The sequence below is a fragment of the Trachymyrmex septentrionalis genome, unplaced genomic scaffold (genome assembly GCF_001594115.1).
Source record: "Trachymyrmex septentrionalis isolate Tsep2-gDNA-1 unplaced genomic scaffold, Tsep1.0 scaffold19, whole genome shotgun sequence".
Taxonomy (NCBI): Eukaryota; Metazoa; Arthropoda; class Insecta; order Hymenoptera; family Formicidae; genus Trachymyrmex; species Trachymyrmex septentrionalis.
The window spans coordinates 743,063-768,553 of record NW_017305071.1 but is presented as its reverse complement, the minus strand read 5'-3'; the positions used below and the strand labels follow the sequence as shown (position 1 = coordinate 768,553).

General features: G+C 39.9%; 2 protein-coding genes across 6 annotated transcripts in view; one reads left to right on the top strand and one right to left on the bottom strand.

Annotated features, from left to right (window-relative positions):
- Positions 1-19,613, top strand: part of LOC108747031 — a 49,109-nt gene extending 29,496 nt beyond the window's left edge. For 2 of the 3 annotated variants that reach the window (XM_018484252.1, XM_018484251.1), the window contains exons 2-5: positions 15,988-16,383; positions 16,803-17,482; positions 17,606-18,695; positions 18,791-19,613. In XM_018484252.1, the coding sequence (XP_018339754.1) occupies positions 15,988-16,383; positions 16,803-17,482; positions 17,606-18,695; positions 18,791-19,219 (2,595 nt within the window). In that variant the 3' untranslated portion in view covers positions 19,220-19,613. Of the gene's footprint in view, positions 1-10,130; positions 10,603-15,987; positions 16,384-16,802; positions 17,483-17,605; positions 18,696-18,790 lie in introns of those variants that run through there. The other variant, XM_018484253.1, reaches the window with a different exon arrangement.
- A 538-nt stretch (positions 19,614-20,151) lies between these two features.
- LOC108746956 (multivesicular body subunit 12B) lies at positions 20,152-25,491 on the bottom strand. Of its 3 annotated transcripts, none has more exons than XM_018484105.1 (8): positions 25,309-25,491; positions 22,209-22,349; positions 21,935-22,133; positions 21,691-21,844; positions 21,365-21,448; positions 20,960-21,290; positions 20,814-20,864; positions 20,152-20,739 (listed from the first exon to the last, which is right to left on the bottom strand). In XM_018484105.1, exons 1-8 carry the CDS (start codon positions 25,417-25,419, stop codon positions 20,704-20,706), a joined length of 1,107 nt encoding a protein of 368 aa, XP_018339607.1. In that variant the 5' UTR covers positions 25,420-25,491; the 3' UTR covers positions 20,152-20,703. The 3 variants fall into 3 exon arrangements, with proteins under 3 accessions (XP_018339607.1, XP_018339608.1, XP_018339609.1); XM_018484106.1 differs by having other exon boundaries at positions 25,085-25,382; XM_018484107.1 differs by lacking the exon at positions 25,309-25,491 and adding an exon at positions 24,704-25,076.

Below are 25,491 nucleotides of genomic sequence, written 5' to 3'. Positions count from 1 at the left end.
GGGGGTCGCAATCGGTGAAATCAGTGTTGTTTAATCGCTGGGGATGTATGTAATTTTCGGGAATTTTTCGTCACGCCGTAATTACCCGAGAAATAACGACGTTTCGCCCTCTTCGGCTCGCATGATTTTTCGCCCGCGTAATTGCGCATTGAGTGAAATTTCTCCGGACGTTGAAGTCTCCGTTTTGCTGCCGAGGCGGAATAATGGCTGCTACTTTTACAATTTTGGTTTTTTAGTATAATAAATGCCGGAACGCTTTTTCTATTTTTACAAGGAAATCTAAAATTCTACTGGGATTTGTCATTATTTTATTTATTATTAATAGAATATCATGCGAACTTCACAGATCCACATGGATTGTGAAGTCAGCACACCGTTTTATTAACATAAAAATAATGGCAATTCTTTCTTCCCGGTAGCACTTTCCAGTTTTACTTTTCTTTTTTTCCTTATTCCGATATACAAGATTATACTTTTGACAAACATATCAGATTTTTTTTTTTACATTTTTATGTAATTCAGATCAATAAGAAAGATACTCTGCTTTTCAAAAGACCTCTATTTTTCAAGCTTCGACAGCTCGAGTTTTTACAGATCACAGAAGTCAGATTGTATTTGCTTATTTTTTACAGACTTAAATGTATCTATCAGAATCGATATAATCAAAATATCGGTGACTCTAAAGACTCCACGTTACCACGGACTGCGCACTGAAGAGTCAAGAAATAATTGAGAATTCTCCAAATTGGCCGCGGAATTTATCGATTAAATTAAGGCCTATTGTTACAGGTCTCCCAGTATATTTCACACGACATACAAAGCCCCTTATTCATGTCGAGCCATATTGTACACTTTCAGCAGATCATGCATCGCCTGTCCCGCGTTACCTCGCACTCTATCGCGTCCCAATGAATCTCTATCGCCACTTCGACGTCTCGGTCCTTCCGTCAGCATCCCCGAATCGCGAAGATGCACGATCGATTGCGATATACGCGCGAATCATCCTCCCCCGCGAATGCCGCGCGCTTTTACGCGATGCCGAGCGTAACAATCGATAGCCAGCTATCACACACGCTCGATCTAATGAACAGCCGGAGGCTGCCACGGCCTAGACCGTGAAATCTTCTTGAGATTTCCTCTTCCTCTTCCCCACTCATCCGAGAGTCGGCACTTCTGCTGCGGCTCTTCCCTCTCGTATAATATCTGTCCATTGTCTCGCTGAGTACAATAGAGAGGAGACCTCGCAAGCGGAGAAAGAAGCACGAGTTATCGTAACTCGCGATTTCAATCCTCTCCAAGAGCTGCAAGGATAATGTGACTCCGAAAGATGTTCGACCCGTTGAGATATATATGCACCTTTCGCGATCTCGAATTATGATGCTTCAGAAAGAGATCCAAAAGAGAATTTATAATATAATAATAAATTTTAATACAGTGCGATTTCGCACTGACGACAATTTCGCACACATACGTTTAGAATTTTAATTTTACATTTCATCATATATCGGTGTTAAAATATGAAACATAGAGGCATCGAGCTTTTTCTTTAATACAGTCATTAAAGATTTTTTTTTTCTAAATACAGTCATTAAAGATCTGACAATTTAATCTTTTCTTGTCTGCTTTGAAATAGAGAAATTACCATTGATAATTTTTATATTCTGCTACTAGGTTGCCTATTCGTCGTTCTTGATATTTTCTCTTTAGTCATCGCTCGCATTTTGCTCGAATAAAACGCGTTTCTAGAGCTTGAAAAAGAAGTCGTTTACGACGGGTGGCACCAGGAAGTCTGCTGCCATGAATGATAGTAATGTACGCATGCATGATCTCTCGTAATAACATTCGCAACATCAGTGCAAACCTGTTACGCAGCGAAACTCATAAAGGAAAGGAAAGGAAGGGACATGGGCATCGAGAGGAAGAAAAATAAGAAACGAGAAGAAGAAGAAGAAGTAATGGAACAATGACCAAGACATCGCTTAACTTCCGTCGCAGATTGGAACAATATTCCTTAGCAATCGTTATTGACATAATTGCGTCCGTTGATATGCAGCGAGTTTATTCATACGTCTGCTGACTCATAAAACGAAATCGATTCTTTATTCGATAAATCAATATGTTTAAGTATGCCTATACGTTTAAAACTCTCTAGAAAATATATATTATCTTCATTGTAATATTCATTTTATTTCATTACTTTTATTATAAATATTAATTTCAATTATATAAATCCTCTGCTGGCAACTGAAATTTTTAAAGACACCGTCGATAATTTAATTGCGAATTTGGATAGTTAAATTTAAATCAGTAAAAGATAAGTAAAACACAATCTGACTTTTATAATTCGTTTAAGCTTTGGAAAGTATATATCAGAATTTTTATATAATCTGGAACAGTAAAAGATTGTGCTCTGTTTCTCAAAAATTGCTCTGGACGGAAGAATTAAAATTCATATTGCTGGAGGAAAGTTAATTACAATAATACTTACTGACATTTAAGATATGGAAACGTATATGTGAAAATATAAACAAGATGGAAAGAAACAAGTATAAGAATATAAGAAAGAAATAAGTTATAAGTAAGTAAGTATAAAAAGTACGAAACGTCTAAGAAAAATAGATAAGAACAAATAAATGTATATGAGAAAGTATTTTCGGAATTTTGATCTGATTTTCTTCAATAATTAAGGCCTTCCGTACAGGAAGGCTTAAAGGACCGACTTAAGGACTGACATAAGGATTGAGTACCGTGAATTTCTATCACGTGCGGGCTTTACGAGCGGGTGAATCGAGTAGCCGGTCCGCAGTAATATAATCGTAATAACGCACGCTGGGAAGCCACCGACGAGTGGTTGCAGCAGGAGGTTGTCGTGAACAAGAAGAAACATTGGGAAAGGAACAAGAAGACGGCTGGCACCCCGAAGGCAACTCATGCAGGGCCCATTACACATTAGACACGTGTGCTCACTTTTCAAATGTGATATCGCATGCCCCGCCGCGTGTTTGTTATCCGTGTCGCGCATCTCGCGTGCTATCTCTATCGATCGCGATCGCGATTGCGAGCAAGAAAGGCGAGGAGAGGAAACAGGATGAACGATCAAAGGATGAAGGGACCGCACAGGGGTTCGTGCTACTCATTATTAGACCGTCAGACATGCAATTCTCGAGTGGAGTAGAATAGCGATGAAGTGTGCGAAGATGTAGCAAGACATTCTTTCGATGGTTTTAATAATTTCACCGGGGAAGGGAAGGGATTTATTTAATTTCTCTTTTGAAATGCAATTTTTTTTTATAGATCGATCCGTAATTTTCTTTACGAGGGAAATAAATTTCGTTGAATAAATAGAAATATACGCAGGGGAAGAATGATTTTGCTGAAATATCAAAAAAAAAAAAAGTACTCCGCGCCGATTATATAGAAAATTGGAATCCCGGATAAAATGATTTAGTGAAAATAATTTTGTCAGATTATCAAAATTATTTTCAGATCTGTAGCTATATAGCCAAATTTTTTTTAAATACTTTAGCAAAACTATTCTTGTTGTACGCAGATAGTTCAATCGTCGCAACACGAATTCTCCTCTCTGTTTATTTCTTCGCGATTAAGTTTACTATGCGAAAGTTCACTTTCAAATACAATCACGAATGCAATCGGCGATAAGAGCCATAAGAGGAGAGTATTAATTAGAACGGAATGCAAACGATAGAGCTTTACGATGCGCGACAAAAATATATGCAATCAGTTTTCTCCCTTCGACTGATACGGGGCGAAAGTTCTCATACACTTTGACTATTGACTGTAGAGCGTCGAATCGTCGAATCGTGCAATCGTGAGCGGATTATCGATCTGTAAAAACTGCTGAATTTTGTCTCGATATCGCCAGCTCTCGACGTTATAATGCTGACTAGTGAATCCTTGATATCGACGTTAGGCTGAAAATAGCTTCTTCAATGATCGCTGTAATAGATCACCCTTCAGTGTAAGGCTTTGTAAAGCAGCCATTCTTACTTTTCGCAATTCCATCTTTTAACGTAGAAATTATTTACGGAAGAACGGGCTTCAAAAACGATAACTTTACGAAAATGTGCAACGATGACTGCTTTTTTTATCGGATAACTGATCCGCGATGAGGGATCTGCATACAAAATGAGTGCTCTACTTTAGTAGCTTGGCTTTAAATGAAGAATTTCCACTGATAAGATAACAACGACATAATCATTATGTTGGTAGCCAACTTCGTCGTGTTTATATAAGTTGCACTGCCACCGTCGTTTTACTGCCATGTCGTATTCTCAGAAATTGTTTTCTTATGTACACGCCAAGAACCGTTCGCCGGATTTGAGAGACGGTTTTCCTCGAGGAAGAGTTTGTCATCCGTCGCAGAAATATATATCATGCAGGTAGAAACGTCCAGGAAATATCGAGCTGTCTGCGACATTCTAAATGTCAAGCTAAGTAAGACTTTCGTGGAAGTATAAAAAAAAAAAACGTGATTTTTTTTTTTTTTAATTCGATTCCTCCAGTATCTATATTATCCAAACGTGTAGTGGATCGCAATCATAAAAACATTACTGTCGGTATAATAATTCTTGTCTTTCGGACTTTACAGTTGATGCGTTTTAGGAAGAGGAAGGGAGAGACGGTTAGCTATTAACAAGTCGTGACATACTGGTCTTATCTTTGCGTTATATCGATCCTCCTACATACGTATCTGTACTCTCGGTTACCATATGTCATTCGGCGTGATAGACGTGGCAACGAAGGCTTAAAAGGCAAACCGAACGTGGCCAGCGGTTCTCCATTTTCTCCCGCCATTCCACATCGAAATGCTAATTTGATTAGACATCGGAAAACCTTTTGTATAAAAATCTTCTTATATATATATATATAAAAAGAGACGTAAAACTTTGTAATATCCCCCTCACGTAACAGCGCAATCTCTTTTAACAAAATACTCTGTAACCCATCGACTTTCGCGGAAATACATTTGAGGGGATGAGAGACGAGTCGATCGACAAGTCGACGTGTCGTGGCTGTCGCGGGAATGACGTGAGAAGACCCGCACGATGAAGTTGCGGTATCTTTATTGCGCACCTGCCTCTTACGTGGGTCACGCAGATGGAAATCGCACGTACGTGTGCACCCGCATCCTCAAACGTTGCGACGTAATATTCGATTGAACTCAACGCGTCGATCATTGAATTTAGTTCAAGGTACTTGATTTAGATAATCGTTGTTTCTTTTTAATTTATTCAATCTTCCTGAAAGTATCGTGGTGCGTGCAATATCGGGAATAACGTAAATGACGCCTGTGCATAATAATAACAGAGATAAATGAAATGGCACCGAAAGCACTTTATGGTTTTTTTTTTTTGTTTTTTTTTTTCCGGTATCGATCGTTTACTACTTGTGGACGGCATCGTGTCGGTATTAGATTCTTATCCGCTATAGGTCGTGAGTATTTACGCTTGCATCGCGCGCGTAAACTTCGTTTACGATCCACTGCGAGAGAACTAACGAAGGTAATAAGTAATTAAGCAACGTGCAAAAATCCCATCGCCGGCATGCCGACCACGGAAACCAGCATTTACTCGATTATTCGTTGGAAAACGGTAAAATCGATTTATCCCGCCGCGTTTCGTCAGCGCGTTTTTATTGCCGATCAAGCTGTTAAATAAAGGACAAAAATATTATCTCTTAGGATTTTTGTTTTTAACACAAGATTCAATTCCTAAATATATAATCTGAAATTTTATTTAATCTTCATTCTTATTGAAATCACACACTTGACATTTCTGGAGGACTCTTTATGATTTAGCAAAGAGTTTGAAGGACTTGTTAAATTTTTTTTTTTTTTTTTTTTTCCAAAAAAGAGCGTGAAGGAGTTGTTAAAAATTTGAGAGATGAATATTCGTGTTCCGATTCAGGATTCTCGGGAGAAGCACTTGATTTTGCCCAAGTCTTCCCCGTGCAGGAGAAACCAACGATAAGAATAAACCACTACTGAGCTACCCGTGATAAGAAATGACGTAATCATCCGGCAGGACGCTCGTATTCGTGTAAAACCGGAATTTTGCGGCGGCAGCAAGTATTTATTAACGCCGGCAATAACACAATACCTGATTACTCGGATAATTTGCCTAGTGTTTATCGCGAAACAATAGACATTTGCGCGTTACATCGCAACGATAATACCCACCTTCCGTATTTTTCTGTGAAAAGCTGGTTTTTCAGGAGAAAATCACGGCATCTCGAAATCATAATTTTGCAATCGTCCGCGATATCATTCCGCGACATCATATATTGCGTAATTAAGTCGATGCACGTGGAATATCATACGGAAAGAACGATCTTGCTGAAATTTCTCAAAATGTAGGTATAGATACAGATTTGAACATATATATATATAATTTTGTTGGATTATAAAATAATTATATGAGACTCTCAAACTAATCATTAGAATGTCAAGATTGTTTACAGCATCGCTCGCATGCTTGAGCTTCTTATATAATTTACTTTTGATGATCCAACAAATTATTTTTAGTTCTATTATATTTCTTTCTGCGCAATTATAAACTCTTGCAAATTATATTTAATTATTTTATGTATTACCATAAAATGTAACAATTTTTATAATTGCGCAGTGTATTATTTAGGCTGAAAAGAAAAAGTCTGAAAGAATAACGTTCTTCTTTCAATTTAGCTTGTTTGTATGCAAATTTATTCGTACTTCATTCGTTCATATCGCTGTTTAGCTCGTACACTGAAAGAAAAATGTACTAAATTGTGATAGATAATTGTTTGAATGAGTACTAATATAACATTTATTTACGGAAAATAAATATTTGTTAAATAAAATATAATAATAGGTAAATCAAATTAATAGCTCTTGTAAAAAAAAGTCCAAATAAATATATGTTTACATTTAGTAAATATTCGACTGGTACTATTCGAAATAAATATATATTAAAATTTAGTATATTTTTCTCTCAGAGTTTACAGTATATCAAAGATGTACTTATTGTTAACGTATAATATTTCGTATTAAAAATGTATACCGATACCAAAGATACGCCCATCGCAAACTTTGTTCTGGCTTTGCAAAACACATACGGGCGCGATCGATCGATCGCGAGATCCAGGTGCTCACCTTTGTCCCGTTATCGTTATCTTGCAGTCGTGACGACAAAGAGAATTCGTCAGTGCAACATTTAAGCCAATACTTCGCGTGCGACCCGGATATCATTGACAGTGAACGTCTTTGGCGTCGACGATCCCCATCGTTCCTCGTCGCGTCCGGCTTTGATTTTAATTGGAGTCACGGAGTAACGCGACCAAATTTGATTTGATATCGAATTAAGCGAACGGTTCTCTGCGATCATCCATTTCATATATCAATATACGTATCTTCGACGAAAAATTCAGACGGACGTGAACTAAGTTTACGTTCGCCTTCGCTGTCGATCTCGACAAACAGCTGTAGATTCTCAGAAAAATCAAGTTGATTCAAAGCACTTTAAGCTCCGTTAAAACAATGATAAAACTTTTTTTTATCTTTGTTGTGGACACGATAAAACTTTCATATTTCATTTTTTACGAAGCTTTATCGTCTTGCTTTAAGACAAGTGCTAATATGAAAAATAAAATGAGAATAAGTAAATCTTGGATTGATTAATGAATCGTCTGTAACGCAATTTATTAAAGTCATCTTATATTAGAAAGGTTTGACTCATCGATTTTACGCTTCTATAATGAACACCGGTCGTACAAGTAAACAGATAAAATAAGTCTTTAACCAAGCTAATAAATCAATACGGCGTTATCGGAGAAGGTGGGAATTAATTTCATCGTGTTTTTTTGTAAGAAAACCGCAAACGTTTCGCAGCGCCGGAAAGTGCGAGAAGAATCAAAGCTACGAGCGAGCGACGTTAAATGCAGCAAAGATAACGAAATCCGAAGGATATACAATACTAGATATCCGCGAAAATAAATTGCAGACTCCCTTCCTTTTGCGTACAAACTCTCGCTGATCTTGCACATTCCCTTCTATTTTCTACCCGGCAATGCGGACTTCCGATTAACGACTACTGAGGCTCACTGCGCGTGAGCTGTCGAATGCGAATTATCGATGGTGGTTTTCCGTAAAAAGCGAGCGAGAGCAAGAAGGCTCGCCTCGGCGAAGTCGTTAAACGGCTATTGCACAATATCGCTCTGTCCAGGCGCCGACCTGTAGAATCTCGTTTTCTAGGACAATCGCCATTCTCGTGCCATTCTGCGCGCGTTTGCGCATTACCGTGACAAGATCAAGAACGACTGCCTAGTATCGATAGCATTCCCACGATAACGATAGCTCGCATATTGTAAGTAGAGATGGCATTAGGATGTTTTTGCAATACTATTTATCCAGATACGGCGAACGTTAAGATTATCGTCTGCTTAACAACTAATTAAGAAAAGCTTAACGTGACTTTAGCGTTCACCGTATCTGAATCCACGTTATTGCAAAAAATTCCTAATTCTAATTCACGAAAATACATACAGTATTCCAGTACACTATCATTTCTTTTATCTATAATAAATTCTTATCCAAGCAGACAATTTACGTTTAAAAAACGTGTAGCCAAAATGTTGCTTATTCCGTTATAAAAACATTAAATAGGCTTTAACTTTAAGACTTTACTGACTTTGCACGTCTATTTAACCGTCGAATTGTTTGGTATTTTAAATTAGTACAAAAAAATGTTTAATAAATGTTACAAACATTATTACGTATTAAATAGTTTAAAAGAAACGTATCAACTTTTAAATGTTAATTCTCAGTTGTACGTTTATTACACAATTTCTAACGTTTATTTAACTTTAATTTTGAACGTAATTGTCACATATTGGCCTTGGGTAATCAATTAACAAGAAGAGGAATGACGTTAATGAAATTACGTCAAAGGTATATCGTTTAAAAATCGAGATATAATAATTCCTGCAGACAATATTTTTCGAGACATCAGTGAACATATTTTCGAAGGATACGAAGAGTTAAATCGAAGCCAGCTGACTAAAATTCACAAGCAATTCCATCTGTTTATCTATGTTACGTTTACTTAATTAAGAAAAGGAATGGCGTTGGTTAAATAAAGTTACGTCAAAAGTATATCTCTTGAAGAAACGGCATTCCTGGCGATACTTTTCGAAACGCCGGTGAGGAATACACTTTCGAAGGACAACGAAGAGTCAGATCGAAGTCAGCTGATTGGAATCGGACGGAGCGTTTCGCGTTTCGTCTGAGAAAAGGGACACGTTCCGTAGGGCTCACGTTCGCATTACATATGGCGGTACCAACGGTGGTCCTACCTGTTTCCATCTGGGCACGATGGACCGACCGTCCGCATAAATGCACGCACGTATACGTGCACGCATACAATTCCGTCTACGTGAAGGTAGACTTTGTGTCTCTTTCTTCCTTTCGTCCCTACTTTCCTTACTTTCTTCCTTCTTCCCTGCCTGCCGTCTTGATGCAGGGCTGAACTTGTCGATTAATACTTCAGCCAACGGTGTAGAAGTGGATTATTTCGCAAGTGTGCAACGTAAAAAGAAAATGTTCGCGCAGCGATGTCAAATAATTCGTAGTAACTTGTCACTTTTGCATCGGTTATGTTATAACGATAGTATTTATCATTTCGTTTACGCGATTCAAATATTACTTTTAAATTTATTAATAAAAAAAACAATTTTTAATCTCGTAATTAATCTTCTGCGTCTCTCTCTCTCTCTCTCTCTCTCTCTCTCTCTCTCTCTCTGTCTGTCTCTCTCCTCTTTTCCTTCTTAGAATTTTATTCTTATACGTCTTATGTAAAATTTATCATGTAGAATCTTATCGTATGAAAGTTCAGAGAGGACGATTAGAGGATACCCAGATTTTTAATCTACAGGAAGAGTTACACTTCTCGATAATGACGAATAAGCCTTTTTGTTACCGAATAACAATTATAGCCAGTTATACGACGGCGTCGCGAAGAAATCAAGTTCCAACCATTGAAAATCCGTTCCTGGATGGCAACGTTCTCCCTTCCACCTGGTTCGCTGGCGACTCAACAGCGAACCGAGTATTCACCAACCAGTCGGAGTCAGTCCGTGGCCTAAGCTCGTGTCGTTGGTATTTCTCGACACTTCGTCAAGTCTCTCTCTCTCTCTCTCTTTCTCTCTCTCTCTCTCTCTCTCTCTCTCTCTTCTTCGCGGCACCAAAGAGCGTCGTCGTCGCGGCGCGAGTGTCTTCAAGTTCTCCAATTTCTTCTTCTTTATCTGTGTATATATACGTGTATGTGCATGTATATCGCTTATCCGAGATGCAAAGCTATACAAGCGAACTCGTATAACATCTCGATGAGCTAGTCGGGACCATCGAGACACACATCCAATCCCGAGGAGCGACCGAGAAGACCGCGGGAACGCACGGAATGCTGCGGGAAACGCGCGGTCAGGTAGAATTCGGCCGCGCCGTTGCGGTGCACGTCATCAGAAGCTACGTAAAATCCTCCACGCGTTCGTACAGATGCATCGGGATCGTTCTGAGATAGCGCAGAGACCAGCGAGGAAGGATTCGCGAAGGTAAAAGCTCGATGGTAACCGACTTCGCGAAGGCTAACGTCCCGAGTGAACGGCAAGAAAGAAAATCAGGATCGAAGTATCTCCAAAACGAGCGTTTCGGCTCTGGATCTCTCTCGATCCAATAACAGGCTCACCTGTAGAAAAGCTTACTCTCCCTCCCCTGCCGTCGCGAATTCATACACTGGAAAGTGGACAAGCCAGAGTTTTCTGGTTCTATCTACTTATAATTTCAGCCGAGAGATAATCCGAATTCTGATTGATGTGATAAGAATCCTTCGGTTTGCTCATTATCAATCAGAAAATTCTTTTAATTACTTCGTTTACACCAACTGGAATTCTAGTAGCTTTAATTAAAAAAGTTCCAATTCGTCGATTTTTTTCAACCAGAATTCCGATTAATCCAACAAGACATTTTTCTCAGCGACACCATAGAGATTTTAGATATTTCAGCAAAATTGTTTTTTTTTTTTCTTTTTTTTCTTTTCTTCATAAGCATCGACGGGCTGCGAAAATGTTGGTCGCACACGCGCTTTCTTGAAAATACGGATTCAAACCAGTTGGAAAGGAGCTCTCGGCTCGCCGAGAGGAGATTATCCAGGGACGAGAATTCCTCGCAGGGAATCCGTTCGATATTACGCCGTGATTACTTCGTCGGACGCCGCCGGACGCCGTTGACGGGAACTCGCGGCCCGTCGGCCCGCGACACCTGGCCGCCTTTGTACGTTTCGCACGCACGCATTCACGCACGCACGTGAACGCGCGAGAGCGGGAGGGAACGCATATGGTGCCGGTTGTTCCGCGAGCAAAACAATACGAGTACGTTCCGTCGTCCGCAGCTGTTGCAGCGGCGCAACAAATGCAGTCGGCGGTATGTAACGTGTTGGAGAAAGTGCATTCTCCATTCATCGGCCAGCGGAACCCGGCGTGACACCGTGAAGTGTGACGTCACCGGGCGAACCGCTCTTGTCGCGGTCATCGGGGGGATGCGTCGCGATATCTCGCGCGATATACATCAGGATTCTCCTTACCGGGATCCCCTAGGATCCCAGGTAGCGTAGAGCCTTTACGTAACGCGTAATGCGTAATGCATTAAGAAAATGAAGCAGAGCCCTTCATTTTCTTCCTTTCCGTGAAATAAAAGACTCGTGATTGGTTGATTTTTTTCTTAAGCCTTTTTCTTACGCCTCGTACGTTATGCAAGAATCCGTGCTCCTGCTCTTACAGGCTCTTTCCACCAGTAAGCCATTACCTTTAAGTTTTTAAGCCGTAAGAAATTAACCACTCGTATAGTCGGTTAATTCTCTCGCATAATTCAACATTATGACTGGTCGGTTTTTTACGTTTCTCGCGATTTAAAACTTAGACTTATCGTAGACAGCCTCGTAGAAATTTAACAATATCTAGTATACCAGTCGGTTAATCACTTACTTCGAGCATTAAAAGTATCGCGTTCATCGCGTGGGGTATCTATAATTACCGATCTCGACTGGCGGGGGCTCGACTCGGCTCCACTTCACGCGGTGACTTCAGGTCACTTCAGGACCGATCAATGGCCGAGATCGAGGCGGCGAATCTCACCTTGATCGCAGCGAATACAAAGGCGGATAACTGTACCCCCGATCTGTCTCGAAGCCGACTCGCTTGACCTCCAATCGTGCACCTCCAACTGTGGACCGAAAAACCGTTGGCCGGCGAACGGAGAAAGTCGCGCAGCACACTTTTCGGCGCGCGCGCGTGAGTTCCGACAGCGTGAAGTCGGCTGCGTGAACGCGCGTGAACTCGCGTGAACTGTTAAACGCGATTGTAGGCGCGAAGAGGACGAGCCGAAGGCCAAGGCTGCCTGTCACAGTTGTCATGACTTTGAAAGACGAAAAGACGGCTCGTTTCGTGTCGGGCTACACTTGCCTTCCTGCCGGAGACGTGCCGGGTACATCCACGACGCTTTCTCGCGCTAGCGTGACTTTTCACAGTCATTATCGCACGTTATTTCCGTGCTGTCGCGAGGGATTATTGACCGACGTCGACAATTCTCTCGCAGAGACACAAGCAATTTTATAAAGAGATCCTGAGATCAGACTCTCGATTGTGGAAGAATAAAGAGTTTGAAAAGTTGGTTTGGTTTGTAAAGTGAATATGTAAAAAGAAATTGGAAACTTCTTTAGAGAATTCATGTGAAGCTATAATGTACAAAACTATATTGTGTTAAGTTTGAAAAAGGTGATTTCGTTGTTGAATTTTTAATCTGTCAATGTGACTAAAGTACATGAATCTTATCACAAGTAAGATAAGCTTTATTTTTCAGAGATCCAAAATACTTCAGGGATCAAAACATTTAATGTTTAAAATGATATCAATTACAATAAGTAAATCTTATCACAAATTATATTAAGAAATCTCACCATAAGTTCACGTTCTTTTGAAACATTTGAAAAACAACATTATTGGATATATTGATAATACAATCTAGTAATAGCTACCAAAAATTGTTGAGTGAAATAATTTCAATCAATGTTTGGTTGATATACCCAAAAATAATTTTACTTTTTTTTTTAATATTTAGAAATTATTTATTTTTATTTAGTATTAGTGTTGCTAAACATAATCATATAATCAACCATTTGGTAATATTTGCTAAATATTTAGAGAAACAAAATTATTTTGATTATATTAATCGCACTGGTATTTATTTTTATTTAATATTAGTGTTGCTAAACATAATAACATAATGAATTTGGTAATAATTGCTAGATATTTAGAGAAACAAAATGATTTTGATTATATTAATCACACTGGAAACAGTATGATTGCATTAATTGTAATTGTCTGGTTGAAAATGGACAAATCAAAATTTTCTGATGAATCTATTATAATTTTAGTTGAGCCTAATCAGATCTGACCGAAATTTCTTCATATTCAGAAAATGTTTTTACTGCGAATTGAATTCGTCGCTCAATATTTCATAGCTATTATCGGACATTTTTTTCAATGATGCGACAAAGTTGTCCAAACTTGCCCGAAATTTATATCGTTTATAATGAATGCCTGAAGAAACCATGGAACTTTCATATAAAAGAAGTAATTATCCTCCTCTATGCTGTTTGTTTCACTTTTACTTCGCGTTCGCGTGTAAAATTGGATCGTTTCGCGGGATTCTTCCAGTAACTAGTTCGTCTCTCTTTCAAATCTAGAGGCGTATAATTTATGGGCAGCGCCAACGGTCTGAGAAACCTCCGTCCCGATGACTCGGTAACCTTGTAATCGGCTGGTCCGTGCGAGCTTCTTAAAGGAATTTCACGGAAGGATCCTCCGCGTTAGCAGTCCCTCCCGTTAGCGTTCTCCTTCGGCGAGTGCAGGTATTTCAGGTTCACGTGATTATTTCGCCTCTCAGCGTCGCACGAAGAACACAGGACTCTCGATATGCACGAAGAATAATAATCGTTTCCTGAAAATTCTCAGAATCATAAAAATATTCATACCGAAAATTAATTATTTTCGTAGAAACTCTTTCTTTATCTCGATAAAATACATACCTTGTAGAAAGGAGAAAAAAATTGTTTATGGACGAACATATTGCTGAAACGGAAAGTGGCAACGGAAAGAAGCTGAAGATCCGCAAAATATTCAAATGGCTTGCGTCAAGGACCCCACACGACGCGATTTAGTCGCGTCTAAAGGAAGAAAAAAAAAACACGTTCGCTCACTCGTTAATTGGCGGAGACACGGTCTCGTTCTCTGGTGCGATTAGCATCTCGCGATTTAATTAGCTGCGACCACGGCTTATCGGTTTAAGAGACGCTGAACACCGGCGAGTTATCTGCCGAGGGACTCTTCGTTACTTCCCAGTCATAGTATATCGTATTCGTAACGCCCGTAAAACGGGAAAGGCGGGCAGGAGAGATTGCATTCAGCGAATAAACCACGCGTAATTGCGGCTTGCACTTTAGCCTGCATCGCCGTTAGATCGCTCGTCCGCACGAGAACGGCGTTAAATTGACTAGCGGAAAGTGCCGCTTCGCGGTTTCCTTTTCTGGCAAGGCGAGTTTGCCGTATGCGGAAACGGAAATCTGGGTTCGTAAATCCTCGGAGATTTTCTCTCGCACAATTGAAATCGAAGAATGACGGCGAGCATGAAACTTAAATTAAATTTTTAATAATAATATTATATACGACAAACAAACTTGTGCACCTACGTAAAAATTATGTAATGCATTATTGTTATATATAATCCATTTTTATACTAGGATATATTTACACAATTCGAGAGACAAAGTAACTAACTTTTTGTTAAACACGCACAATTTTATGTACTTCTAGAAATAATAATTTCTTTTTTAACACACATATTATTTATGTAGTTTTATATACATATTGCTTTTACAATATAGATTTTCTCGATTTTTCTGCTCTGTAAATTTGTAATCCAAAGTTACCAATTTTTAGAGAAAGAAATTTATTTTCAAAAATAAATTAAATATACCTACGTAAAGTTCTCAATTATTCGCGTTCTCGAGAGACACACCTAATTCATCTCTGCCCTTCGATTGAATCGTCATTCAAATCATTGCCAAGCTCGCAAAAGAATCTCATTAACTGACGCTGTGGTAATAATGGGACTCACTGCACGTCATCGTGTATGACCCAAAATGCAAATGCTCCGCTTATCCTTGGTCAGTCAATGCGTCAAGTTGGAAATTGTTTATCTAACAATGGAGGTCGGCCGTCGCCGATCATTCTATCGCACCGTACCGGGCCGTAACTTACCGGTTTTCTGGTGGCTGGGTCAGGTCCTTCCGGTCCTAGAGCCGGTCCGGTCTCGAATCCCCCCTGCATCTGAACGAGCTTACGTGGACGTCTCTTTTTCTCGAGTCAGTTCAGCTCAGTCGAAACTCTCCTTCTTTCGTGCGTGCCGAAGTAAGGCCGAAGACCGACCGGCATTGTTCCTCGATTTTCTTCAGACGTTGGCGTTATTCATTCCTTCGATCTGTACGTCGTACTCTCGCATGCACGATGAATATCTATCTCGTCACGATCCGCATTGTGCGCAACGCGAGTCGTTCATCTTGAGAGGGTATAGGAATTTAGATGATAGAGAGAATGTATAAAAGAGATTCTATAAAAGAATCTATTATTCTGTTTTAATCGGATAAAAATTTAATTTCTTAATATTTAATTTATGCCCGTAAAAAATGTAAGTGTTCTATTCGTGATCTAATATTTTCGCGAAGAAAAGATCGGATTTCAGACTGATCGGATTGTCATTAAGATTCGATCTCGTAAGAATAATCTTTAACATGAGGACAAATATTTTTTTCGGGCAACTCCTGAAATATTTCAGCGAGAGCTGGAGATTTATTTGTTGAAATTTTTTTTTTTTTTTTTTTCCAGATGGAAACCGAGGTCCGGACGCTGAAGCAGGAACTGGCGCGAACCCAGGACGCCCTGAAGACCGCCACGAAGAAATGCCGAGAGCTGGTGAAGGAGCTGGATCACCGTACCGCCGATCATGAGTCTGAGAAGATTTTGCGAGATCAACAGCTCTCGAGGATACTGCGGGCACTGCTGTTTCTGGAAGCGCGCCTTAAGCAGGAGCAGAAATCTATCAGGCAGATGCTCTGCGAAAAAGACAATGTTATCAGAAACCAGCAATTGGAGATCGCGTTGCTCAGGCGGTATACTAAAAACTATATAAAGAGCAAGCGCGATCGAACCACACTGGCCGTCGATGTCGAGGTCAACACCAATGTCGATAAGAATCTGCAGAAGGACTTTGGCAATTTGCAAGTAATTTGAGAAAACCATGTAATAATTAGCATATAAGCCTATCTACGATCAGCAGCTTCATGGAAAAAACGATTTTGCTGAAGCATCTTGAAAATTTAATTATATACAGATCTGAAAATAACGTTGTTGTACCAGCAAAATAATTATGTAGAAATCTCAAGCACGATAGCAATGTTGCAAAAAGTTTTGATATTCTAGCAGCCAGTTTTTGTGAGCGTCTTATAATTATTTCGATGGTCCGATAAAATTATTTTCAGATCTAGCTAAATTTTTAGATATTTCAACAAATCCATCCTTTCCGTGTTTTAATTTATAAACAAAATTTATTTAAAAAAAAGAAGATAATATAGGAGTGAATGTCTACACTATTCACGTTCTGTATTTTCTAAATTTAAACTTATTCGCTTAATCTCTTTCAGAGAGAAACGCTGCAGGAGAGCGGTATTGGCAAAGAGATCGCAAGTCTAAAATGCGAGATAATCACACGGCTGAACCCGGCATCGTCTAGTATTCTGGACGAACTGGACCGGAACAGCGTGAGGAAAACGAATAGTTTCGCCGGTAGCGATATCTCAAAGGCCAGTCTGACCAGCAGTGAGAACACGGACGCATCCATCGTCACGACGACGACGGAGGGCAGCCCTTCGTTGCTTAGCACGGAAGGCTTTTGCGAGGGTGAGAGTACGGATGACGTGTCACCTGGTTCAACCTTGAACAAATGCTCGAGCAGGTGCACGCCGACAACGGTGACTGACAGCGAAAACGAGACGACGATGATCCTAGATGAGGAGGATCTAACGGAAAAGGGTGGAACGACGATGGTGTCGATGAAAAGAAGGACAAAGGGTCAGAAGACGTCGTCGAAAAGTTCCAACATAATTGAAATGATGGGTATCGCGAGAACGGAGAGCAAGGACGACGGGATGGACTGTAACTTTGTGTCAGAGGATGAGGAACAGACTAACATTCTGATAAGCAGTCAAAAGAGAGATACAGAAGAACCGATTTATATTAACGCCTGCAACGAGGTGAACGAGAAAAATCTTCAGCGGACGGAGCAATTGAGGACAAAAGACGATTATAGCAATAATAACAATACGTACGTTACAAGTGATTCTTTTCTCCATCAAAATTTTTATTAGATAATTAATTTTACTTTCCTCTTCCATTACATTCTTCTGTGTGTTCCCTAAAGACGGTCCTTTCGATTTCTTTTTCACAGCGAGGTAAAGATCGAGACGCCTGAATTGACGGTGGAGGACACCAGCGGAAATTGGTATAGTGATCCGGATGAAGATCGACTAAACGACGATGTATTCAGACACAGCACCTACCGACCAAATAGTAATCATAACTCCGTATTGGAGTGCGTGAATCAGATCCTGCTGCAGGATATGGAAGAAGAGGAGAACTTGGTGCTTTCAGTGCCGCGTAGGTTTAAACATCGTGGCAGAATCGTACGTTTTCAGCCAGCCAGATTGTCTGATATCGAGTCAGTGGGTTCCGAGATAGAAAGGAAAAATTCCGAGGAGTCCGTCACGGATAACAAGGATTCATCAAGGGAGGAAGAAACCGCGGAGAACGATGCGAATATATCCGAAGACGAGTTTGGCATGAGGATCGTCCAAAAGGATCCGGACGACGATGGTTCCAAGGAGTCCAAGGCGATCCCACTAGTCATCATCGAGCCCAAAGTCGACGTCGAAGAAACGAGGAAGATTCCAACGAAATCCCAACAGAGTAGTCCTCCTTTAAAAATGGAGAGAATCGAGGAGAAGACCTGCCTGCAGATGTCTGCAAGAGGATTAACTATCGCCAAGAATCTGGATTACGAAGATATAGAATCGTTACCGGAGATAACGACATCGCCGACGCCGCCCAGAACGCCACCGGCGTTACCGCCGAAGCCACAGTTTCGCAACAACACACTAATCCTGAAGAAAATTCCTAGTCCATCGTTCCTGATTGATGAAAAAAGGCAGCAGGACCCGGGAGGCGCGGATCCTGCAAAAAAAGGCATTCTGGGACTGCTATCCTCTTCATCGTCAAAGGCGGCAAGGAATCTGAATATGGACGAAGCGAAAGGTTCGGCCAGAAGTTCGGCGAGAGAAACGAAAGACAGTGGATTCTGGAAGAATAGATTCAACCACGTGCGCTCGTCTTTCCAAGTAAGACAAAAGGAGGATCAAGGAAAGAGCGCGGCCAGAGTGACGAACATCGTTCGGCATTTCGAAGAGTTCAAGATCGGCGACCCCGAGGAACAGACAAAGGACAGAAATCGTCCGAAGGACCGTCACACCGAACTTGAACATGTAAGATCTCTTAAATGTAATGTATTAAATGTTTTTAGAAAATTGTAATAAATAATTCTATAAAAAAAAAAAAACAATTTTTCCTTTCATTGCAGGAATTCGATATCCGACAGAACTTTGAGGAGTTCAATCTAGATGAGTGCGATTTGTCGGACGATCCCGATCGGCCTGAAGGTGACGGATCTGAGAGACTTGGTTACGTGGGATTTAACAACGCTGGTCAGAACGAGAACAGCATTGCCAAAGATAACAACAATGTTCCTGCTATCGGCAATGGTATCGGTAATGGCAACGGTGAAATCGGAAGCAGCGGATATGATCACTTCCTAGAGGCGACCGGCCTCAGCAACAAGTCGATCCTCACACCCTCAAGATTGCTAAGCAATCACAAGAGCATGCTAAAGCCGAAAGACGTAAAGTACAAGAGCAGGATCAAAGCTACGGCGGTACTGGAGAGGCACGGAGTACAGACTGTAGCCGGCAATACGACGCACGTCAGGCACTGGACTGGACCATTCGTCTGACGATTGGCCAATTTTCTGCCGGCCAAAAATATTTTTCGTTCCGCCGTGTCGGCCGATAACTCGCCGATAAAGGCGAACTACAAAAGATTTTGATCTTTCAATTCGCTGACGATTAATTAAATTAAAACATTTTATAGTCGTTGTGTTCGTACACAGCGAATGACTCTCACTTTTAAAGTGCAAATGAAATTTTATACAGTATTGACCGAGAAACAGGGAATTAATGATGAACAGAAAAAAAACAACCTTGTTTCTTTAGTTACGTTACGATGCTAATGTGTGAGTAATTAACAAACATATTATATACACATACGTTATTTTTCATATGTTATAAGATACATGAGTCGCTAGATTTCGAAGTTGCACTTTCAGTGATTAATTTATTTAATCCCTTCTCGGAAAAAATTGTTTATAAAATGTTGATCTAACTATTCCTGCTGTGAAATTATTTATTAGCCTTTATATGATACGTATGTAAAAAAAATGTAACTCGTCTCGATTTTTGGTATATTCTAATTTATAAAACGTTATCGAAAGAACTCTTTATTATCTTTCATTACCTTAATTAATAATACGCATTGGTAGTTCTCAACCATCAATCTTTTATTAAATTATTGTTTAACATACAAGTTTCTATCTTATATTACATTCACGTACACGTGTGCAATTAAACGGAAATTTATGTAACGTATAAATTTATGAATAGAACAGAGAACTCGAGTAGAAGATTAGGAGCAAACATTGTGTTCCGTCAATATTAAAATTACGTTTTTTTCAATACGTCCTATACACAACCGTATATACTTTCAAACAGAATTACAGATGATAAAGTATATATAGAAAAAAAAAAGTGTAATAATACTTCATTGCAGGTAAAGAAAGAAAAGCAGCACTTTAAAAGAAAATTATATAATAAACATTCAAATCTCTGAGTAAAAAATATATTTAAAAAAAAGGATAAAAGGAACAACAAAATTAAATGACTTTTTATGGCATGCAATCTCACCACGCATTTGAATTATCGCGTTAACCACTAAATGTGCGGCGAGAATGTGATGCTAGTTTCAACAGTATTATGCGTTTATTCGCGTGTTTGGAAGCGTAGATATGCGATATTAAGATGCGCAGAAAATCTCGCATTATGTGTACACATATTTTACATATATAATCTCTACTCTCTATCAAAAAATAACGCAAGTCTATAAAAATATGACAACGTTATCACCAGTATCAAAATGTAAATATGGGGCGTGGAAGAAGAAACGCGTACATTGATAAGTTTTTTTATCTTATTCCTTCTTAAACATTACACAATCCCCACTTTAAGCGTCATGCAGGCTTCATTCTCTCGCGAGTTAGTACAAATCACTCGTTCAGGCACTCCATTTACGCTTGTTGGTTAGCATTATATCGGATACGAACGCGTACAAGTACTGCGGAAAAACGCTCAAGGACTTGAATTAGTTTTGGCAAGCTGTCATCTTTCAAGTTTCTCTTTCCGCACGAAAATCGTAGAAGAACTGCAACAAAACATTATATCAGTTATTTGTCTCAATTATCAGTTATTTTAAAAAATTAAAAAAAATACACGTACCTCTCTATCTAAGTCCTTCTGTGTCCATACTTTGATAACAGGAAGTTTGTTCTATCGAGAAAAAAAACATATGATTAAGTTGTAAAAATAAATGTCTTAATTGTGTAACTTTAATTTTTATACAAGTTTCAAATTATTATACTCACACTGGCAGAACTATGATTAGTAATAAGACGAGAATTAAGCGCGAACGGAACCCCGTCGAGATCGGACGATCCCGGAAGTGTACCGTAAATGGGTGTTGATGTGACGGTGGACATAGGCGGTTGTGGGGCGGGCCTCGTTGGCCTGATCCTCGCATTAGGACTTAAAATCTCATAATCTCGATCGCCGAGTTCGTCATCCTTAGTGCTGCCGACTTGCGGATAAAGCCCATTGGCCGGTGGTTTTGGTGAGAACTTTGGTTTCGGGGGTCTCTCAGGGGCTGGCCTGTGAAAGATTCCATTCGACGGATTTGGAGAAGGACTTTGCAGTAAGCTGAAAGTATCATAAAATACGTATATTTATAGCACGAAATCAATACTTGGCTTGAAACTTGTGTCGAAACTTACTCTATATTAACGTACGATTGCGAATCCAAATTCGCATTTGTGATATCTACGGTCTTGTAGCACACATGAACACCATTTATAGTACTGAAAGAAAAAATATAAGAAACAATATACATCACGATAAAAATATTGCATTAACTTTTTATATTCCATGTATGTTTCCAACAGACAAGTTTCGTGTTTATCTATATTTATATATGTGTATAATAAATTACGGCAATTTGTTATTGCGTTTACTTTCTATCGAGTTGTTACAAAAATACAAATACAAAATTCACGAAGCAACTTAAAGCTGATCTAATTAAAAGTTTAAAAAGTTGACATACCCAGCAGCGGAAAATCCAACAGGAGCCAGTTTGGAGTAAACCTTGTGGTTTGGAGTTGCCCTACTGCATATTATTATATCTGTGACCGCTTTCGTACACAGGTCCTTATTTCTAATTTTGTAGCACACCTGTTTTTTCCGCCACGCCTTCTGCCCTGCAACATTTATAGCGATTTATTTGTAAAAATTTGCATATCTTTTTTATCTACAGACAGCAGGCATTGCTGTCGAACAGAAAGGCTTACTCGAATCCACGGTGTAGGAGATTATGCTGTATCCTTCCGGCGGAGTGTCTCGCTCGTTAATCACCATGATATCCTCGACCACGCAATTCGGCTGGCCCTCAGTCTTCGAGAAGCAGATATATCTACCCTTCTTCTTGATGAACAGTCCACTCTCCCTCCATAGATCAGCGTCGGTGTCCTGATCGTAAGTTCTCGATACCTTAACGAGATATATACCAATCATCTCTGATCATCGCGACAAGCAATAATAAATAAAGTGAATTAATGCGCATACCACTGTGAAGTTGGGTGGACACTTGTCTAAGTCTTCCACAACACTAATGGCAGTTATTGGCCTGTCATCTGGCAGTACGGCCGACACCTGGACCAACATCTTACAGGTGGTCGTCTTGAACATCGCTGCGATCCCGGATATCTAATTAATTAATTCTCCAATTAGATGAATCTTTCCTAATGTGTCCAAGAATCGAATGAATATATTTGTAAATATTAAATACGGAAAGAAGGATTTTACTAAAGTATCTAAAAATTTAACTAGACACAAATTTAAAAAGAATTTTATAGGATCATAAAAATAATTAGATGAGGAAGCTCAAATTGATTGCTAGAATGTCTAAATCTTTTGCAGTGTTATCGTCATGCTTGAACCTGCTACATAATTATTTTGATGATTCAAAAAAATTATTTTCAGATTTGTATTTAGTTAAACTTTCAGATAATACTACTTCAAATAATAATACTTCAGCAAAATCATTCTTTCCGTGTAAGTTTAGATATGTCCAACAAATTTTTAGATTTACACCAAGTTAAATTTCCAGATACTTCCATAAAACCGTTCTTTCGTACATACACTAAATATACTATAATTACTATAAAGTAAGCAAATGTTAAGCATGTAACACTATGAATACGTTTGCTTACTAAACATTGCACTTTGTCTCGCTGCAAATATATCGTGAATAAGTTGCATATAAAAAACAAGAGAGATAACATCGGTCATCGTCATTAAAATGATCATTGTCCGGCGAATGTTTATCAACGTAAGATTAGATATAACTAAAGCTTATCGCATTGCGATCGTAGAGATAATGAGATGATCGAAAATCGGAAACCCGCGGCGGCGATTGCATCGTAACTTCAATAGATCGTAAAAACACTGTGATCGTTCCAAAAATATCACCAACATGACCGACATTCTCCGCTCCACGAGTTTTCCGAGGCGCGAAGCGATCGACTATGAAACTCTCGTTTAATCCGACGCGACGTAGCGACCCGATCGAATCCCTCGGTGCGATGCACTCAAGATTCTCGATGCATGTATTTTATTCGGTGGGATAACGAACTTTGAGAACAAATTATCGATTAATATTTTTTATTTTAAGAGAAAAGTTTTTTATTGAAAAAATAAAGGAAAGCCAGATATTAGCCAGCCTATTTAGCCATAAATTATATATACTCGTACACTCGTATATTCAGCAATCGTCTAAAACATGTCTAAACTTACACGAAAAGGAATGCTTTTTTTTTTTGCTGAAATATCTAAAAATTTAGCTAAATACAAATCTGAAAATAATTTAAATAATCCATTATTAAAATCAACGGTTTTGCTCAAGCATCTAAAAAATGTAGATGTAAATACAGATCTGAAAATAATTGTGTTGGACTATCGGAATAATTATGTAGGACATTCAAACTGATTGCTGAAATATGCAAAAATTTTGCAATATCGATCACCATGCTTGAGTGTCCTACATCATTCTTTTGATGGTCCAACAAAATTATTTTTAGCTCCATATCTACCTAAATTTTTTAACACCGCAGTAAAATCATCCCTTTTACATATGAAATGTGCGCACGAGAGTGATACGTAAAGACACTGCTCTTATTTTGAAGCAGATTCGGGATGATTCGTCAACGGAGCCATTTTTCTAACGATCCCCATGTTATCGCTGTTAATCACTACGATAATCATTACAGCATTATACATTAGCGAGAGACGTTCGGTTGCGTGAAAGAGATTCGTTCATCCTGACTCGAAACCCTGTTAATTAGCGGATCGAAGCAACTCATTCCGGAGCAATGAGAGACACGAGTACGGACTGCCGGCTGACAGCGGGCGGGGTTGAACAACCGAAGGAGGAAGGCGAAACAGAGGAAAGAAGGAACGTAAAGTGGAACAGCGGTGTGCGTTCGTGGAGGAATGTACCGCTGCATTAGTAATCGCGAACGTCAACGAATGGTCTTTAAGACGCGTGACTAAGTCTCACGCTCTCCTGGGAGACCGTTCTCTCTTTCGCACCGTCGAGCAGCATTTCATCATAGGAAAAATCCAAACTCGGAGGCTGTCATGCGATTTTCCAGCTGTCGCTCGGCGCTCAGCTGGTTCGACTTGTACCCCGCTGCGCTGGTGTCAACTTACTTCTGTGAGCCGTGAACTTTAATAAACACGGTGATTTTCAAAAGACGCAGAAATCATCATGAAACACGCGCGTATAATAAAAACTTGCTCCATCACGTGAAGGTCAATTGTGCTTTCGTAACAAACAGGAGAAAAAAGAAGAGGGCAAAAAAAAAAAAAAGACGGACAGAAACGATGACAGTCGAAAAAGATTCGCTTAACTCATTTTTCAATCGTCGTGATACCCGTAAATTATTCGTAGGCACGAGGCCGTTATTCACGCTCGGTCAAAAAAATTCCATCGTCGGCGAGACCGCCGCTGTATTCAGCGCTAAATTCGGTAGATGGATATATATGTACATACGTCATACGTGTTTACGCAGTCTCTTCGCGATTCCCGATGTTAAAGAGGCGAAGCTTAAGATCGGAGTGTATCAGCATCTCAGTGCGATAACGATAGGAGGTACCGCGACTGATACCATGCTGTGTGTCAGTAGATAAATAATAGACATTGGAGCGCGGCGCGACGGGGAGAAGCGCGAGGAGATCCCATGGGGAACCGGCGTCGACGTTCAAGGACGTGCTCGAGGAAGGGAAGTCGGTAGAAAGACGAAAGGATAGATAGACGGACGCGACGTGCGCGGGGATGCCTCTTTTCCCCCCTTTCGCGAATTATATTGGACGTGTGATCGGCCGCGAGAGGCGACGTCGCCTCCTCTCGACTACTCTCGAGGCGCTCGATAGGGGCTGACCTTTTCGCGACGCCGCGCTGCGACGTTTTATCCGTTTCCTCTCCGCCTTCTCTTCGTCCTTCTTCTTGTTCGTCTTCCTCACACGATTGTGCACTTTATGCTGACACAGCGACGACGACGACACAACGCGACAGCGCGGCTTCTGTCACCGGCGCTCATATTTCAAATGATCTCGGAGCAAAAGAGGAGACGAGTGACGTCAATCGACGACAGACTGTACTTACCGTCGTCCGACGACGCGTCTTGCGAAACTGCCCGAAAACACCCCGAACATTGACGAGGCCACCGAACTCCGAAAGCGCACCGCGCTCGGTGCGCGTCACCTCGATGCGCATGCGTTTACGACATTGTCATGAAGTAAGAAAGTAATCGATGGGAATGCAAGATGTGTTTTTAGGAAAGGTTGC